Source organism: Carex rostrata, chromosome 2, assembly GCF_964058835.1.
Source record: "Carex rostrata chromosome 2, lpCarRost1.2, whole genome shotgun sequence".
Taxonomy (NCBI): domain Eukaryota; kingdom Viridiplantae; phylum Streptophyta; class Magnoliopsida; order Poales; family Cyperaceae; genus Carex; species Carex rostrata.
In genome coordinates this window covers 12392919-12413062 of record NC_135919.1, presented here as the reverse complement: position 1 = coordinate 12413062, position 20144 = coordinate 12392919, and the positions used below count along the sequence as shown (strand labels likewise).

Sequence of the window (20144 nt, the reverse complement as noted above, 5' to 3'; positions counted from 1 at the left end):
TTTGAAGATGAGTGGGAAGAATGGTCCTAAATTTTTAGATCAAATAATTTTTTTACCTATCTAAAATAATATTAAAAAAAAATGTAAAATTTGTTTTTCAGATATATTTTTATATCAACATAATATCTAATGCTCTGATTAATTGATTGATTAACTATATAGAAATATAGTTTCATAACACGAATCGATCTGTAATATGCATATTGCCACAACCTCACTCGAAAAGACATAAATAGTTCCTTACATTTGTCGAGTAATCAAAATAATCTACAATAAAAATTGTAATAAATACATCCTTACATTTTCAAAATAATGTCCACTGCCTCTTTTATAATATCAATAAAGTTTTCTATGTAAATGCTTTTAGTCAGATCATCAAATGAATCATCTTCTTCATTCACGCGTGTGAAGATTCAATTTTTCTATAGTACAGAAAAATCCCACTATTTTGTTCAGAAAAGGAATAAAAAAAGTGAAATAAAGGGTCGTGTTTTCTCCTGATTCAATTTTAACTTTCTGACTAATATTTCATTCCATTTTTTTAAAAGGAATCAAGGCGTCTTATATAGTGTGATGAGACAGTATATTTGATGATGTTATGTTTGAAAGTATATAAGATGGAAAGCCTCAATTCTATTAACCTTGATTTAGCACCTCCTAGTAGTCAGGAGAGGAGCTAGAAATTAAAATAGTATGGAACAAAAAATTAGGAATAGAACATAATTATATAATTATTTTAAACATGAGAAAAATTTGTAATTTTTTTTTCCTGAAATAAAATGACAATAAAGTATATTTTGAAAATTCCTTGGACCAAGGGCAGGCACATGTGGCTCCACCATTGTTACTGGTAATGATAATTAATTATTAATTCAACTCAAATTATTATGAAGATTTTAGGGTTTAGGGTTTAGATACAAGTATTAAGTTAATAATTTTTTATATTTATATGTATGATATTACAACACCAACACAATATTCATTAATATTTTGATTCATTTGGTTTGTTCTGTTTATTTGATTTTTATTATTAAGATATATCTTAAATTGAATACTGAATTATCATAATTTTTAAACCGAACGAAACCAATGAAACTGAACAGCTAAACCGTTTATTCAAAACAAATTAGTTTAATTAAACCAAACAAACTAAACCATTTGAACATCCAGGTCAAGGGAAACTAGTGTGATTCTAGCTTGTCGCATCAGATACCACAAATAAAAGCAAAAAAAAAAAAAGGGCGAAGAAACCTTTTTTCCATTTCCTTAGAAAAACGAACACTGGTATTTGAAAAGAGTCTGCATCCTCTGCAGTAATGTACTGTTTGATTTTAGCTCTTGACTGTCCGATCAGAATCGGAACCAATCCGGCAGGTTGTAATGCACAAGACCCTTTAATATTTGTGCGGATTCTAATTGTACGGTCCTGATCAACTCAAACGGTGCGTTAATGAAGAGGATGTTAATTCATCAGATAATACCAGCCTTTTTTAATAAAGAAAAATAAAGTCGTTTTGGGCTCGGATCTCCAGGATGGACTTGAATTAGGCTGAAATTCAATATGGGCTAAACCCATGAAAAGCAGGCTCTTATACAGCCCCAAAACCCCAATCAGTAAGCCTCAAGGCATAGTTATTGACTTATTGTTTGCGTTGAGATAATCAAATACCAGAAGTTCAAGTCTCGGCTCTGCTTGGTCTTGACACTTTTTTTTACTCTTGCCCCTGCAAAGTTTAGGCTTCTAAATCCGTTCTAATGTACGTTATCTACTAGGATCTTATCAGAAATAGCATTATCTTGAACACAAGAATATCACGAAGAACCCCATAGATTCCATGTGATATGACATTCCTCTACGTCTTCCATTATGAAAGCCAACCGTGCTAATAACTGTCCATAGCAGTAATACAATACCTAGCAATGTTCAGTTAATGCCCATGAAATCCAACGCAATGAAAGATTTTACTAAAAAAATTAGATCACAGTAATACAATACCTACCAACGAGGCAAACGTTTCTGGAAACGGAGAACAGAGAACATCCAAAAATGGTTGAAAGAACAAAAATTGTAGATCACAGTTACATTTATTCACGCAGTTTCTCCCTTGACAAACAAGAAAATGCAAGAAAGCAGCAACCAATCGGTGCTAGATGCATCTCTATATGTCAGAGCAATATGAACTTTTCATGACAGCCAAAATAAACTCTAAAGTGGCGAGGAAAAGCTGAACTGTATCCCATTTTTCCCATGGTCATGCTCAAACTGCTTCAGAATATGGCAATAATTTATCTGCACAAAACAAAGCAACTTCAATTAGCTATGCCACCAAAAATGAAGTATTTTGGATAAGAAAAAGGAAATTTTTAATTAAAGAGACGAACCTCAACACGGAAAAATTTGGTTGGCAAGATAACACCAACCCCAGCCGAGCTCCTAAAAGTATTCATAAACCTCTGAATGGAGAAATTTTTAATTTCACCTTCAGTCAATTTCGCAAGATTACCAGCACAAACAAAGGCATGGCCATGAATGCCAGCATCCTTGAAAATCCTTAGGGGTAGATCAAAGGATACATCAGCAAAGGCCGTGACCGCCAGATCACCCCCAACATAATCCTGACTGTCACAATGGTTGCCCTCTATAACCCGTCTCATGTCAGTGGGACCCAGACCTCTTGTCCGGAACCCCAACAAAGAGGACGGGCCGCCTAGGCCGCAGACCAGGGAGGAGTGGCCGCCCAGGAAGAATCTATCGGGCACAGATGTGGATAGTTTGGTAAAATCCCTCCCCAGAGGCAAGATGGCACCAGCTGATAGCCCTACATTAAGAGCTGCATTCCAAAATCCAAGAGGCATAGCAGCACGAAGATCAAACTCCTGAGGATCATATCAGAAAGTATGAATGCTGTCAAAAAAATAAAAAGAAATAGGATTTTTCTAGCACAATGACACTAAGGATTTTCGAAAAGAACAAATGCACCACGAAACCAAGCAAACAGTCTCAAGACACTTTTAATCTAAAAGGCACTCTCTTTAATGCAGCAAACCATCCGCAATGTAATGTATTTTACAACCTCATATGCCTTCATAATCTGATAGATATTCAATTTTCTAATCAACAAAACCAGTTTTGAGTTGTAAGAAGATTTAGTTTACCTGTCCGGCCTTGATACTGTTATTTTTTCTTTTGTAATAACATATCCTTCTCTGTTTTAGTTTCCATCTAGTTCCTTCTTTTTTCTTAACTCCAACCAAGTAAGAATTTTCTCAAATACATAGACAAGACAAAAACTGATCAGAGAAATATGAAGTACCTGTCTAAAAAATTTGAGGCTCCTAATGTCCCAAAGGCCACTAACTTGCGAACTTGAAGAAAAAGCATATCCACTCCTGGGCCTTAGGTGCGAGTTTCTCCTATCAATTTTGTAACAATATTTTAATGCTGAGAGAACATTATGTCCTAGCTGCCGCCGAATAGATGGAGATGACATTTGGGTTGGGTCGGTCAGAGTGCGCCAGGTCAGGTTATAAGAAAGATCATGATTGTTCAACGACAGAAGCCCAAAACTAAGGCCCATGAGACGCTCTTTATAAGACGAGAATTTGAGCCAGTCTTGGGAAAGCAAGAAAACACGAGCTGAAAGGGGAGTCGGTACTGATCTGAATCTCGGGACCCACACACCAGTGCTTATTTCTAAAGATTGGTCCCACCCGAACGCACCTGAGGTGTCCCAGATGTCAGCAAAGCCAAAGAGGTTTTTTAGCTTTAGAGATCCTTCCAAGGACCAAGACCGCGCCTGAAAGAAATCAAAAGCGGCATTAGTTAACAAACCATGATCTAGTAACGATAACGGAAATAATGATATGCACAACCAACAATTCCAGATTTATTGCATGCCCAAAATTCAGCCAGTTACAGTTTATAACAGGTGCCAGTACAACTATTGTTACTGCATTGCCCTCAGTTCTGCAATTGCAGAGCAAGGAAGCAAACCCTTCCAAAACAGAAAGGTAGCAATGTGTGTGTTTGTGTGTGATTAAACAAATACCCATACTACTACTGCGACATATCAGTTCAAATGGATGCCCGACCTCACTAAGGTAATGCAATATCTCACATTTTAAATCAGGTTATTAAAAATAATAGGAAAAGATAAGCTCAATCATTTCTCCCTTAATACAAAACCAACATTACTAGCCAACAATGTAAAGCCTCACCTCAGGTTTAGAGAAAACACCAACATTCCCAGTTAGTGGATTTGATGCCTCCACCACCTCAATTACCACATTGGTGGTCCCCGGAAGCTCGGTGGGGCCCGCATCAAGTGTGATGGACACAGAATCAAAAACATCCAGCTGTTTCAGCCTAGCATTTGCAATGCTGGCTGCTGCCACCAGTTCTTGCATAGTGCCAGGTTTCTTAAACAGATCAGAAATCTCCGCCTGGATGATTGCATCCTTGGTTTTGGAGTTGCCTTTGACCACAACATCGTGCACCCGTATGTACACTGGATCGGTGTTTAAGCGGCGAAAGATCGATTTCAGCCGCTCACGCTCTTTAGCTGGATCTAGTTCTTCCTCTTCTTCCTCTTCTACTTCTTCGTACTCTGTATCTTCTTCTTCTTCTTCTTCTGGTATCTCATCCGCACCATTGATTTCGTCGGAGTCGGAGTCGGAGTCGGAGCCAGAATCTGTTGGGGTAGCCATTGAATTCGAGGCGGAGAAATTGAGAAGAGGAGGAGGGTTTAAGCGGTGGTGATTGAGAGGGAGGGGTTGCGTCTTAAGTGGGGCAGTCGAGGAGACTGGAGAAGGGACTAGGGTTTTTTGGGCTGGAACAAACCAGGTTTCAGGGCTTTACAAGTGTTTGTAAAAGGAACAGCGGGGACTATATGGGCCTTATTTTGATAACAGATAAGCAATACTTCTCTAGGTGTACAGGTATACTGTAGAACTAGAACTAGGTTCTTCTGAAGTTCATCGAGCTTTTTGATTAGTTAACTTTGAAATTTTGGGAATTTGATCTCAAATGACGAATGTACACTGTTAAAATCAGTATACTTTACAAGTAAAGTATTTATTTATCAGACTTATAATTTTTTAAATTAATTTATTATAAAGTTAAACAGTTAAACAAAAATGATCTATAAATTAATTTTAATGTCCATTTTTCATTAATTATTTTATAATTTAATTTTATACTAAATTAATTTATAAATGTTTCATATAAATGCATAACTCATGAGGTAGACGATTTGAACAGTTTAAATTTGTCATTTGAAATCAATACAATAGATTTTGAGCTAAGCAAACTAAAAGACTTCGTGGCCTTAAAACACCCTAAATTAATTTACGTTTAGATGAAACAAGAAATATAACAAGAATACAGCTAATCTCAAGTTTGAGAATAGTAGCTAACCCAACTTTTAGTTGGGTTAGTAGAATAGTGAGCCAATTCATATAAGACAAACAAAGAATAGTGTATTAGTGTTATTCTTGCTCCATTCAAACATCGAATAGCTCAAAAAAGTAGTGTTATTCTTGCTCCATCCAAATGTATATCACCTAAAATTTTATTTCGAATAAACAACGAAGAAATTTTTCACTATAGGTTCCTCAAGTACCAAATAATTATCCTCAAATAGCTCATTCCGTAAGATAATCCTTAGTTGAGTCAGTAAAAAATTCAGATATGATTAAAATTCTTGAGATCACTGTAAAATTAATATCGATTTTTTTTACAAGAAAAATAATATTTTTTTTAGTGAAACAAGAAAAATAATATCGATCTAACATAAGGTAACTCACTTTACTTAATACAGAAGGTACCAGAAGAGATGCACACCTGTTACACCTGTTACAACTTATTTTTTTCCGTTGATTTAGATAATGACTTTCTTTCTAAATCGAACTACATACTGCAATGACAGTTTTGTCCTTACATGAAATATATGTGAAGTTCTAAACCTTTCTTGCCGTGACCTTCCCCTAATTCCGTTCCCTTCGGTTCTTCCCCTGCCCAAAAATAATAAAATTGATTTCGAATTTTAGTAGAGTGCACTTACAGGAGATCTTGTACAAATATCAGAACAGCATGAAAACATTTTTTTCTCTGGCGGTTTGATTTGTTTTGAGAAACTGAATCAATTAAAAGATGAGAAAACTATCCCTGATCTTTTAAATTAACTTAGTTTAATTAATCTGTATCCTATCTGCAACCTTTCAAATTGTCTCTTTAATCGACTTAATTTTTATTCAGCATCAAACCGAAATTACAGTATTTAAATTCAATTTCATAAGTGTAGTTTGAGAAATACACCAACTATTCAATTTCAATTATATTTAGTAACTCGACCATATCACAAAGAAAAGAAATATCACAATCTGATCATACTCAAGGTTACATTAGAGTATTTAAATTCAATATTCTTTTTCTCACAAAAATTACAAGAACATTAAGACAATTCCAACACAACAACAAACATATATCACTCAACAAGACATAATAGTAAACTGGTATGGTATCACAGCTGAACCTATTACAATTTATGCACAAAGAGCCCTGCACTAAAAAGATTCACAAAACATCATATTTCTTCAGCTTCTTCATCCTTCATAATGCTTCCTATCCCAAACACAGAGATTATAGCCTGAGAAGCCTCCATATGGGTCGTTAAGTAAATCTCGTGATAGATCGTTTACATCAGGAGGTAACATACAAATTAGTTGCTCTAGAGCATCATATTTATGAGGTACACTAAAACTTAACAACATCAATTATTTGTATATCTTAATTTTTGGGACCTTTAGCAACCCCTTAAATATTAACCTATTTCTCTCAAGCTAGACAGTCCACAAAACTGCACCTATAATCATCATTGCCAAATTTTCATCCTTCATAGGTATGCGTGTATCTATGTCCCACAAGTCATCTAAAGTCATACAAGTAAACACATCATTATTGTACTGAGCTATCCAATTCCATAGTTGTCTTACCATAGAACAAGTAAGAAACAAAAGAGACACAATTTCGGTCTCCGCCAACCCCTCTTTCCAAGGTTATTCTCAGTAAGAATTTTGTTTTATTTGACCAACTAAAGAAAAATTCCAACTTTAAGGGGTATATTAGTCTTCTATATAAGCTGGTAAATGTAGGATTAGGTATCCCTTCAAATATCAACCAAGTATACAAAAAACTGTACACTAAATCTACTTAGTGATAACCAGATTTAATTAAAAAAAACCATAATGATAATCTATAAAATAACTATTCCGATTAGAGAAATCCGCAAATTATTTGAGCAAAAAAATTGAATATTCATATAGTTACAAAATAAATGAAAAATCATTATTCAGATTGTGGATCATTAGATTCATTACTACTAGCGTAATCTGTCTCAATCGATCGCCCAAAACATTAAAATTATTACAGAAATATTTCGAAATTAATGCTTTATAATATATAGTTATAGAAGGGACTGACAAAAATGAGGAATTGTTTTTTCAATATAAGCGGAATTTATTTTCCTTCTTGCGAGTACTCTATTCTAACAAAAATGAAGGTCATCTAAAAAGGTTGTGCTTTTAATGAAAAGGATCCCATGAAGCATAACGAGGGAGAGAGATTAATTAAGATTTTGTGGTAGCCTAACAAATGGAAACGGTGAGAGAGAATAGGCAACAGAGCAGCCACACCATAATAAACACTTAAAGAGTAATAATTAAAAAGAAATTAGATCACAGGTTAACTACTAATAGTCTTTGATTTTTTTTAATAAACTGGAAATGAAAATGATTGACGAACATACTGAAAAGAAGATTTTGAGTCTTAGACATTAATGTCTCAACAGATTCAGGACATTTCAAATTACTAGGTGTTTCTTTGTTACACAATTGTAATATAAGAAATTCAAGCTTCAAATAAAAAGAACTGCCGGATATGAGCATTTCAGCCATTCGCCACAGTGAAATTAAAACAGAAAAAAGAGTAAATAGCCGAAAATTTTTACGAAATAAAAATTCTGTACTAAATGTCCTCATAAGACTCGAACTAATGATTTTCGTTTTCCTCCCTCTATGACTTATTTAATATCAATTTTTATACTTGCATAATTATAACTTGTCAATAATTATTATTTAGAGCCTGTAATTTTGAAATTTTATATTTCTAAGTTTCGACTTTTTACTATCATATTTTTTTAATTGCAATGCAAAAATAAAAATTAAAAATTAAATCCTGCGAATAAATTTTACGAAAAAGCGTTTGAACTTTATTTATGAATTGCCAAGTCATTTCACGTCTAACTTCCCGGCTTTAATGGCAATAATCCTCAACACAAGAGGGGAGTGCAAAAAAGAAAGAAAAAAAAATCAGATATCTCCTTCTTAGCTAGCCCTTTCCAACAACGCTCTTAAATCACTTCACGGGAGCTCACATGAACTAAGCTTCTACCACCTAATAACCAACCCCTAGAAGCCCTGTTATAACTTCACCATGGTACCACTAGTTCATTACTCCATAACAATATGCATCAAATCAAACCCATCACTATGGAGAACAATCTATCAAAAGATAGGAGCCATAACCAGCTCCAACTAGACTCTCCCCGGCTTCCATCCGCCAGACGCTCTGTCAGCTCCTCGATAGACAACAGCACAAACCAACCCAACTTGATCCGAGACACCTCTTCTAGTAAGCTAAGCATGATGGTCCCTTTCTCTTGGGAGAGTTCACCAGGTGTCCCAAAAGATTTGGGCCAAAGAGATATGTTCTCTGATAAAGAACTTGATCAACTTCCACCTAAACCGCCGCCGTGTAGGTGGCATCCTTCCAACGGGGATGCCACCAATAACTGTGATCGTGATCTTAGTGAAGAAAGCAGTGAGTACGGTGATGCTTCCTCGGATGCATTTGATAGGGTTTCTTTGTCTGAGCAACTTGGCATTGCAGGCAGGTTGAGTTCGTTTCGTGGTTTAGGTTTGAAAGATATAGAAGCAATGAGAAACCAGTCTCCTAGTTTCATCATGGACCGGTTTCTCCCAGCTGCCAATGCAATAGCCAGTTCATCGGTTCTTAAAAGGCCGAAACGCACACCTCAAAGGAATGAACAAATTACTAACAGAGAAACACCAATCCCGCAAACAAACAACGGCATGGTTCAAATGGTGCCCATATCTCAAAACATTGAAATTCACAAAGAGATGTCATCTCGGGCTTGTGGTTTAATGGTTTTCTTCCCATGGAAAATGAAACCAATAGTTTGTGGGTTTAAAAACCCAGCCTACAAAAATCGGATGCCACATGCAAATATTAGTTTCTTGGCTCCAAATAACCATAGAGAAGTTCACGATCTTCGATTGTTTGATAAGAGGCCAAGTTATAGAGAACGCCTCTCACAGGGTTTGGGGTTGCCATTTCTCGATACAAGTAGATTGCCAGGCAAGAAAACATTAAACAAGTTGATGAAAAGAGATGTTGAAGAAGACCATAGTAAGAGGAACATAGAAAAGAAAAATGGAAGAAACAATAGTCTGCCAGTGATGAAGCCGCCAGCAGAATCTTGGCTTTCTCATACCTTGGGTTTGGCGAATAAAGGAAGCTAAGATTTTAGACGTATATATGCAGTGTATAATACTCTGTATAAATACAGTATTATTTTTAAAAATGATTGGTTTAATATTTTTCTCGTTTAGTTTGATCTATGTAATGAAAATTTATACCCAGTATTTAGAATAGTGTAATTACTGTCAATAATGGCTACTGCTAATGCAGTATGGGTTGTGTTATGATTGAAAAGAATGCAGTGCCAATGTACCATTGCAGCGTTATTAGAAAAATATTGAAGATACTCGGAGCAAACACACACAAAAATCCCATAAATTCTACTTTTCTTTTCCTGTATTTGCCAAAAAAAAAAAAAAAAAAAATCTGTGCGATTTTCCAGATAAGTTGAATATCCAGATATTCTACTGGAAAATCAATTGAAATACTAGCAAAACAATACCTATACTGTACAGCATTTCCTTCCTTTAAGCAATGAAAGAATGAAAGAATGGACAACTAAGTTTTCTTTTCAGATCAAATCTCAAACGAATTAACCTCAATCTCAGCCCACCATAAAGGCGACTTTCTCGGTGCAGCAGCCTCAGGTGAAATTCCCGTAATATTCCTCATCCTTGCAGCCACCTCAGCAATGCCTGGCCTCTCTCTCATTTCTGGCTTTATGCACGACTTTATCACCTCAACCAACGCCATCACATGCGTCTCAGGCACCTCCTTCAGTGTGGGATCCACCATTGTCATAATAGGCCTTTTCCCATTTAGATAACTTGATGCCCAGAGAACAAGCAGTCCGTCATCTTTTGAAAAGGGAAGCCGGCCTGAGATTATCTCAAGCAAGAGAACTCCAAATTTGTACACAGCACTCTCCTCATCAGAGCAATCAAAATCAGAATCAGAATCACAATCCTTTTCCTCCAGGTGAAGTTTTGCGTCTGCAACCTTCGCTGCATAATCTTCAGTGAGGTAAATGGAGAGCGAGTTCAGAGTTTTTAGGGTTACAGGGGGGTTAAAACAGTGCATGTAATCCAGGCAATAGATTACACCAGCTGCTATTCTCAGACGAGATGTCCAGTCCAGTTGCTCGGCTTCTTTAACTGAAATGAAAACAAATGAAAATAACAAAAAGGTATCAGGTCTAACTTCTAAAAATGCTTTTTGATGTTGTAATTTAACTAAGTTTTCTTTTAATTATGACATGATGTTGGCATTGATTTGTACCATTAATCTGTATCAAGAAATTAAACTTTAACCAGTCCTACAACCAGTCTTTAATTATGCTATGACTTTGCCATGGTTGCCACAATCGGTCTTTCATTTTGCACAATCTTAATTAAACACAATAAAAAAAGCAAGAAGAATCCTATGAAAATGAAAAAGAAGGGAAATTTGATATTCAATTGGTACCAGCATTGGTTCTGTACCATCTGACATGTATTGGTACAGGACCTAACGATACTGTGTTGCATGCAGTGCAAGACAGCTACAAGTAAACATTGCAAATTAATTGCCATTTCTGTCAGGAACTTGTGACACTTATCATGTAACATGCATTAACTTCAAACAACCCATTTAGTTTTATAGTTCCGTATGAAAACAAAAAGAAAAAGGATACAAACAAACTTACTATGCAAGTGCTCAAAAAGAGTCCCATTTGGAGTGTATTCAAATACCATCATGCGGGTAAATGGCTCCTCATCTTCACAGTACCCAACTAGATTCATGAAATTCTTGTGACTAAATTCAGATAAGACCGAAACCTGAAAATAATAGACACCAAAATCATAAACGAATTCTAGCCAGTAAATAGAATATATTTTTCTATTTTAAACTAACAGTTTACCTTATTCCTGAAATGGGCCTGTAACTGATCTGACCACTCAGTAGCTGATGTCACCATAGTAGACACGACGGTAATTTCAGATCCACTTGAAAGAGTTCCCTTGTAGAGAACACACCCTGGCAATGTACCAAGAATGTTGCTAAAATCTTCACAAGCAGCTTCGAGTTCTGATCGATTAAGTAAAGGTACACCTGAAAAAGCACAGAGTGTATGCATATACAAAATAAATATCAATCTTCCAGATAGCTAACTGAAGTTAAGATAGCATATTTTCAACTAAATTAAAAAAAATATATATAAAAAAAAACAAAAAACAAAGAAAGGACTTTGAACCTGTCACAAAGGCATTTTTGAGATGTCCACTAAGCCCCGTAGCCCATGGATTTATCACACCAAACTTTCTATATCTCACAAAAATCAAGTAAACACCACCAGAAATGGCTGCAAGCACACCACAAATGGCCACACCAACCAGGACATAAAGAAGCAAAGAAGGTGAGTGCTTTCTTCCCTGGGTTTTAGATGTACCTAATTTTGAGATGGGAGATTTTGTAGGACTATTAATGGAACTATGTGTTTTCAGTTCTGGTGAAAGATTGTTAGTGGTTCCTTGTGAAGGAGATGGAGATGGAGATGGAGATGGAATTGGGGTTTGCAATGGTTTGATTTTGGGATGTGTTCTCTTTGCTTGAGAGACTGACAGTGGATCCTCATTAATTTGCAATACACGCCTTCTTATAATACCATCAGCAGAATTCCTGAAAAGAAATTATTTAATTCAAGAATTCCATCATAAAATAAAATTTTATGAAAGTACCATGGAAATGGTAAAGCTAATATAACCAGGCAAAAAGGGAAAGTAGTAACCTAAACGAGTGGTCACTGTTAGACATTACAGTAGCCTTAGTAGACTCAAACTCTTTCGGTGGTGTATTAAACCCCTGTGAAAGCCAACTTCCAGTGAACAAGCTACAAGAGAATCACGTTTTTGTGAAATCAATCATATTTTGTTAAACTAACAACTAATAACAAAATCTTTCTTTGTTATCTACATGCATCAAATATCATATATAGGTAAAAGTTTCTTCAAGGACAACAAAAATTTCAATCTACTAAAAAATAAATTACACAACCAAAATTGATATGGTAAGAAATGATTAAAGTGCAATAGAACGTGTGTTCTAGGAGATTGCTGCACTTTAATTCATGAAAGATGATATACAGAATCATTATACTACGAATTAGAGGAAATTGAAGTGAGAAAAGTCTCAAGCTTACAGGTTAGTTAGAAATGTCTCGAGCTCGGAGTCAGTTGTCCCCCTGAGACCAAGATCCTTCAAGTGCCTAATTTAGAGAATCACAATATTGAGGAAGCAGACGTTAGTTTCTGCAAGAATCATTTAATTTATCAGAATGCATTAAATCATGCATGTGGTACACCTGGACATGCCCATAAACTATCTTTTGATAAGTATTCACACAAGTTTTCCTTTCCCATTTGATGTTAAGTTTTTAGAAAACAATGTGATTATCAATATCCTGGTTTCAATGTTGTGGGCATTTTCACATACACCTTGCGTGCAAAGCATGGGACACTGCTTCAAACATCTTTATGGAAAGAACCGACAATAAACAGACAAAAGATTCTTATTATAGGCATGAAAATTTTGCGCAAACATCTTGATATAGGCCAAAATTATACTCCTATATAATATCTTAATAGAGGCAGAAAGAACAGAAATCAACAAGACCAGAAACTAAATCTAACTTCCCATTTTTGAAGAAATGAAGTAAATCTAAATTCAATAGCACTAATTGAACAAACATCGAACTAACAGCAAAATCTCTTGTACGACTTACAATGCAACTACTTTCCCATCTGTAGAGCACTCGACTCCGGGCCAAGAGCAAGGATCTCTACTCGCCTCATCCCAATCAGACGGATCAAGTTCTACCATCTCCTTGAATCTAAGAAGTACACTCTCTACACATGCCACAGAAAAAAAAAATCCGAATTATAAACAAATCATCTAGTAACTAAGCCTCAAGAACTACATATCAGATTCAAAATCGTACCTTCGCCATTGACGGATGCGCATAACTCCGTATTCTGATAAACCACGAGTAACCATAGCAATGGAAAGATCAACCGGTATCTCCATCTCTCCATACGTCCAGCTTGAGAAAGCAAAATGTAAGAATAACTTCGATTTAAATCCCACCTTTTCTTCCTTTATGGAAAGAACCGACAATAACCACGACATGCACCAAAGTAAGGGAATAGAAGGAACAGTGGGAACGCCAAAAGAGAAGCAGAAAAGGCGGGACTGGGCAAAAGGGGAATATAATATATTAAATTAATAAAAAGAAAAAGTTCATGCACGCGGCATTTGGTATTGGAAAGCTGACGTGTATCATTTTCATGGAAGGTTTATGAATTGTCAAACATTTGATGGTAAAAATATAAACTCAAAACTCTCTTTCCCAAAGTGGATGCCGTGTCTTGGACTCTTGGGTCTATTATTCTTTTCAAAATTTCAAAATATTGACAATAATAAACTGACCAGACACCAGAGTCGTCATATTAATGTCACATGTGGTACTTGGATTGGATCTATGTTTTAAGGTTTGAAATTGTCTTCGCTCTAATTAAGAGGTGGTATTTTCATAGACGATGACATTATTTTTTTTAATACAAGCTTGGTTCCTAGCTGGAGACTTCTAAATTTCGGTGCACATGCTGGGCCCATGAAATGAGATTGATCGCAATCTCGCCCGAAAATCGGCAGAATTGGTAAAACACGCGACAACACAAAAATAGCGATTAGCGATGCTTTAAATAGTTGAGGAAAAAAAATAAAAGAGAGAGATCTTTATAAAGAGGCAAATGCTTCTGTGCATACAAGGACCTATTTGTAAAATGAACATATTTTTATTTTCAAAGTTCAAACAGTCGATCTGAACCATTCAACTTGTTCTCCATATTAATATGTGCTTGGAGACCAAATTTTACATTTTTCTGAATTTTTTTACTATTTATTAAGATGGGTACAAAATTCAATGGTCTGAATTTGATATTTTTTGTACTCATCTTAATAAATAGTAAAAAATTTCAGAAAAATGTAAAATTTGGTCTCCAAGCACATATTAATATGGAGAACAAGATGAACGGTTAGGATCGACTGTTTGAACTTTGAAAATAAAAATATGTTCATTTTACAAATAGGTCCTTGTATGCACAGAAGCATCACTCAAAGATTATAGAGCCATTGAATGGGCACTCAACGCTGTAAGGTAAAATATAGGCATTATCATGAGCCCCAAAAAGGAGAGAAAAGTGTAAGTCCCAAGGGTTTGGAGGGGCCCGTTGAAAGCCCAAATACTAGTAATTGTTCAAAGGGCCCAGGATAATTCTTAGCCCATTGCAGCCCATGTGCAGATCCAACAGAATTCTCATTCCTTTTTTTATTTTTTGGAGGAAGGTTGGAACTTGGAAGTGCCTGTGCTTTTAAGACAGATTCGTATAATGTCTTCCAATTAATTTTTTAAAATAAAGATAGAAAACAATTTTCTCATCTTTAAATATTTTTAAAAGATATCTCATCCGACCCTACAACCTCTTATTTATTTTTATTTTTTTAAAAGATTGCCCATTTCATATTACTGAAATGGTATAATTACATTATTTTTAACCTCAAGAATTGCCTACAACCTCTCATACATAATACATTGTGTTTTGACTGCTAAACTGAATATTCTCATCAGGCCCGGCCCTGACCCAGGGTACCCAGGGCGATGGCCCTGGGCCCCAAAATACAACAGGGCCCTCAAATACAAAAAAAATGCTTGTACATGTTAAATTTGTCTGGGCCGAACTTTATTCAAACAAAAAAACTATTCTTGGTTGATCTTTACAATTTTTTTTTTGTCTTGGCCCAAACAAAAAAGACATTTCTTTATTCTTTGTGACACGGTAAACTAGAAGAAACAGAAAAGGCGGCCGAACTATGTGAAATGACAAACGAGAAGAACAAAAAAAAGTAAAAAAACCTAGATCAGGGAATTCCGCCGTTTCTTCATTCTTTGTAAATCAATTTAAAGACAAACGAGGAATTGAGAGAAATTAAAAAACTTAGTTCTTTTCATGAGTCACGATCTCGTTCTGCGGCAGTGAGTGCGAGGTAAAGTCTTGACTGAGTGAGGCGGAGGCGAGGTTTGGTTAGAGCAAGGTCGACACAACAATACATCGACACAGTATCTAGACTGGGTGAGGCATGGTGGCAATTGCAGCCTCTGGATTGGACTGTCGACGGCTCAACGATGCATCTGTCTCATTATCTAGGTTTTATCATTCTATTATTTTATTTTATTTTTAATTTAAAACAATATTTCCTAAAAAACATGCATCAAATAGCAAAAAAGAAACAAAAAAAGAGAGGGAGAAGAGAAAATAAAACTTCAAAAAGGTTCTATTCAAAAGCTTTGGAAGAAAATCAAACCACAAAATGAGTCTTTGAAAAACCAATTTGAAAGTGAGGTACACGAAGAAACAAGAAATATATTTGAAAACCAAAATGAGGTAAATAAAAATGAGCTAAATCAAGAAACAATAGATGTGTATGAAAATGAAAATGGGGTAAATGAAGAAATAACAAATGTGCTTAAAAAATAAACTAGTGAAAATAATGAAGGAATTTATCATTTGTCTGAGTACTTAGATTATTCGTTATCTATAAATATATATGATCCTAGAGTGTGGGATGACTTAGGTTCAAAACTGAGAAATTTACTTGTTGAGAATAGTCCTATTAGAGATTCTGATATTAATTTTTCTAAGGATAATTACAATATGGAGTTCTCCACATATTATTTTAATCAAAAATTAAAAAATGGAGAACTTATTAATAGAAAATTGTTTGTTTACTCAAAAGATTTAAATAAAGTGTTTCATTTTTGTTGTAAGACGTGTTCATTCTAAAAGTCAAATAGCAACTAAAGTTGTAAGACATTTTCGTTTTAATAAAAAAAATTATATAAAGGGTCCAAATTTTTCTCCCGCCCTGGGCCTCAAAATCTTCAGGACCGGCCCTGATTCTCATTCAATTTCTATGTCAGATATACACTCTAACATATGTAACAAAAATGAAGTTCAAGAAATATTTACAGTGTATCTAACTTGACATGAATAGTTTTTTACTAGTTAATAGTTATTAACAATTTATGAACGCACGTGATGTTCTTTTTTTCTTACTTTTGTAGATGTTTTAACCTATAAAGTAGTTAAAAACTCTATTCATAATGTGTGAAGGGGAATGCAAACTGTCTAAAAAGATATATTTGTGCTAAATATCATCTGATCCGTTCAAATTAGCATAGGCATTGTTTTTTACAAACTTAAATGTTTTAGCTTATCTATGGATTTGTCACTTTTTATTTTTATTAAGGCACAAACATTTTGAAAATTTTATATTAGCATACATGGTTATATTGTGAAGCCAATTTGAAAACTTCTGCAAAATATTTTGATCTGATATGCATTACTTTTAATTTAAATTTAAATTACTTGGAATTTCTGACACATTTGTTTGTTTGTTTGTTTTAATTGATGTACATCCAGTGCTGTGCTGGATACGATGCAGCACAAATCGAACGTGATCATTTAGTTTACTGTGCATGTTTTGACAATATTATCAAGTAGATCTGTCTATTTTAATGTTTTTATAAGTTCAAATATGGCTAGTAAAGATTATTGTGCAGTTCAAAATATTCAATATATGCCACAAACCGAAATTTTTAAATATACCATCATCCCAAAAAAGATAAACCCAAACACCCCGGTTTTGAAAATTTTCGAATTTTGACATGACCGCATCACCTAGATGCGGCCACTTTTCTGCGGGCCGCATCTAGGGGCAACGGCCCAATTTTTTTTTTGCTTTGTTTTTTTCTCATGTGACTTTGAACTGAAAACAGGATGGCCACTCTCTCGGAATGCGGCCGTGTCAAAATTCAAAATTTTTCAAAAAAAGAGTGTTTGGGTTTATCTTTTTTTGAACCATGCTATATTTAAAAATTTCGGGCCACGAATGCACATCAGCTTTTTACTTTTGCACAAATTAAGAATTATCTAATATGTTATTGTAAAGAGAAGAATTATATAACCTGTCTGAATTGGAGTGAATCAAACTTTTGAAGTTCATGTCATCAAATTTAACTTTTTGTGTGTGGCTGCCTTTTGGTAAATAATATATATTTTATCAATTATAAAATCGTGTTTTTCGGTTTCATGAGCTTTTACTTACCAAGGTGATAAGCTTGTAAAAAATTAATATTAGGTTACGATAGCGTATAAAGTTATATAAATATATTTTTATACAAAATATATTTCATCATAAATTATTCTTGATTGATTGAACAGATGAAAAAAATAAGAAGAACTGAAGAAGAAAATAACATTTAAACTGATGCTTCATCTAGTGCTAATTATACAGAGATATACTATAACTGGGAAATTCAGGATCTGTTATTGTATCCTAATTAATGTGAGCAAATTTCCTCATTAATTTGTGTTGTTGCCAAATGTGCTTAATGGATCTTTAATTAAGTCGTACAAACCACATGACCAAAATAATAAAAAAGTTCGTCACTGCATATGCAAACGCCAAATGGCAGCTCATTTACAAGAAACTTTACTATTTTTGTGTAAGATATATCCTGTATATGCAAACGCCAAATGGCAGCTCATGTATTGCCGAGTTTGCAAGAAAGATATCAAGCAAATAAAATAATTGCACGTTAACATAATATTAGGTACGTTTGGTGGTTTGGATGCACTCTAAAATAAACTAGAATAATTATTATTCTCAAACTTTGATAGTAAGATAATAAAGCTAACTCAAAGCTATTCGAAATAGTGAAAAAATTGTTTGAATGCACTCTTTGAAATAGAGTTTGGAGGGAATGAATAAAGTAGAGAATTTGAAACTATTCTTACTTTTTATTGGAACCGCATAATAGCGTTATTTTGCATGTTCTGAATAGCAATTAATATTGTTTGGATGACTCTAATTTAGAATGACACTGCTATTTTAAAAATAGCATTATTCTCATACCATCCAAACATACCTAAGAGATCATGCATAGGAGGGGATGCCAAGTTCAACAGGGAACATCCCTGTGTGGAAACAATGAGATCGAGACATCCAGGCATCTAATAATCTGGCTTTGCTCGTATGCTCGTTTTTGGATGGGCCTACTAACCATTGTAAATGTCAGACTACCTGTCAGAATCCCAGAGTAACAACAATTCGCGAATTATTTGCGTTTAATTTATTTTTTTGATGTTTCCATACTGAGCTCTGTTTAAAACGCAAAAAAAACGTATAATACGTTTTATTCATGAATAAAACGCGAGTCACGTATTATTCGCAAGAAAAACGCGAAAAAAATGCCAAATTTATTTATTTTTTGGAAAAAAAAATTGTTTTTTTTTTGTTGTGGTTTTATTGGGAATTTTTCTTTTGCTTACTTATTGTACCGAATCATTTTTGAATTATATCCAAATCACAAATTTTTGAACTCGCCGAACCGAATTCGAACTTTTAATTTGTCACTATACCCTAGACTCTTTTTTTTTTAATACCAAGCAGTGGTTGCCCGGTTTTGCATTAAGAAAATGAAAGAAGAGTACACAGCCTTTAGCAATTATTACAGATCCATAATCCGCTCACTAACCTACCTATACTCTACTTGGTAGAGAGAAAAACCTACACAACAGACCAACAGCTTCACTAAACAAACACAATCAAATAAAATTAAAGACTGTGTAGCTATGTTTGTATTAACCTCTCTGTCTGTTTCTCTATGCCTACACAACAGACCAACAGCTTCACTATGCCCTAGACTCAATTTGTGATATATGGTGGAAGGGTAGGAGAGCCCTGGGTGAAACGGTAAGGCATCATTGAGGGCTCAAATGTCTTATTGCTTCATAATTTAGATTCAATTAATAAAGTAATTACTCAATTTTTGGGTTTTAGATCGAGACCGTCTGATTCGAATATGCGACAATCTATCTTGAAGTGGAGTGCACACATTCCGATCGACGGATTCGAATCCCGAGGTGATCTCGAGCGACGAATTCGAATCAGACGGTTCCGATTCAAAATGAAAAAAATTGGGTTACTTTGGGGGATCCCTATTGCTTAATGCTCCAATCATACCCTAATATCTTTATATTCATTTTCAAAGTTCAAACAAAAGATCTAAACAACTCAACAAGATATCCACTTTAAATTGTGCTTAGAGATCAAATTTTATATTTTTTGAATTTTTTTACTATCAAATAACTGTTTTTAGATGGTTGACAATTTAAAAAAAAATATTGATTTGATACCTAACTTTAAGAAATAGTAATTTTTTTTTTTCAAGAAATATAAAATTTGATCTCTAAACATATTTTAACGTGAATATCATGTTGAGCGATTGAGATCTTTTGTTTGGACTTTAAAATCGAAAATAAAGATATTAATCTATGATTGAAGCATGAAGCAATAGCCAATTGGGCAGTCTTTCCCGCTGACAATAATAAATTAAAAAAAAAAAAAACTAGATTTTCTCATCAATACAGAGTGGTCTTTGTAGAGAGTTTGACAAGGAATGAGCAATATTGCGTTTATATAGATAAGCGGATATAATCTTGGTAAAGTTTAGTATTTGAATCAAATTTATAAAATTTTAATCGAA

At 34.5% G+C, this 20144-nt stretch overlaps 3 protein-coding genes across 6 annotated transcripts; 1 reads left to right on the top strand and 2 right to left on the bottom strand.

The window, feature by feature from the left end:
* Window positions 1-1947: 1947 nt before the first annotated feature.
* On the bottom strand, window positions 1948-4868 carry LOC144575293 (uncharacterized). Its single transcript, XM_078325386.1, has 4 exons — window positions 4219-4868; window positions 3315-3797; window positions 2383-2877; window positions 1948-2290 (listed from the first exon to the last, which is right to left on the bottom strand). Exons 1-4 carry the CDS (start codon window positions 4705-4707, stop codon window positions 2207-2209), a joined length of 1551 nt encoding a protein of 516 aa, XP_078181512.1. The 5' UTR covers window positions 4708-4868; the 3' UTR covers window positions 1948-2206.
* Window positions 4869-8291: 3423 nt separating this feature from the next.
* On the top strand, window positions 8292-9734 carry LOC144575284 (uncharacterized). The gene has a single exon (XM_078325380.1). The coding sequence runs from the start codon at window positions 8524-8526 to the stop codon at window positions 9598-9600; it is 1077 nt and encodes a 358-aa protein (XP_078181506.1). The 5' UTR covers window positions 8292-8523; the 3' UTR covers window positions 9601-9734.
* A 134-nt stretch (window positions 9735-9868) lies between these two features.
* On the bottom strand, window positions 9869-13725 carry LOC144575264 (protein MALE DISCOVERER 2-like). Of its 4 annotated transcripts, none has more exons than XM_078325362.1 (8): window positions 13476-13725; window positions 13260-13383; window positions 12678-12743; window positions 12267-12368; window positions 11733-12157; window positions 11400-11590; window positions 11184-11316; window positions 9869-10653 (listed from the first exon to the last, which is right to left on the bottom strand). In XM_078325362.1, the coding sequence occupies exons 1-8, from the start codon at window positions 13567-13569 to the stop codon at window positions 10076-10078; spliced, it is 1713 nt and encodes a 570-aa protein (XP_078181488.1). In that variant the 5' UTR covers window positions 13570-13725; the 3' UTR covers window positions 9869-10075. The 4 variants fall into 4 exon arrangements, with proteins under 4 accessions (XP_078181488.1, XP_078181491.1, XP_078181500.1 ...); XM_078325365.1 differs by having other exon boundaries at window positions 13260-13357; window positions 13476-13694; XM_078325374.1 differs by having other exon boundaries at window positions 13225-13357; window positions 13476-13497.
* Between the last annotated feature and the right edge of the window lie 6419 nt (window positions 13726-20144).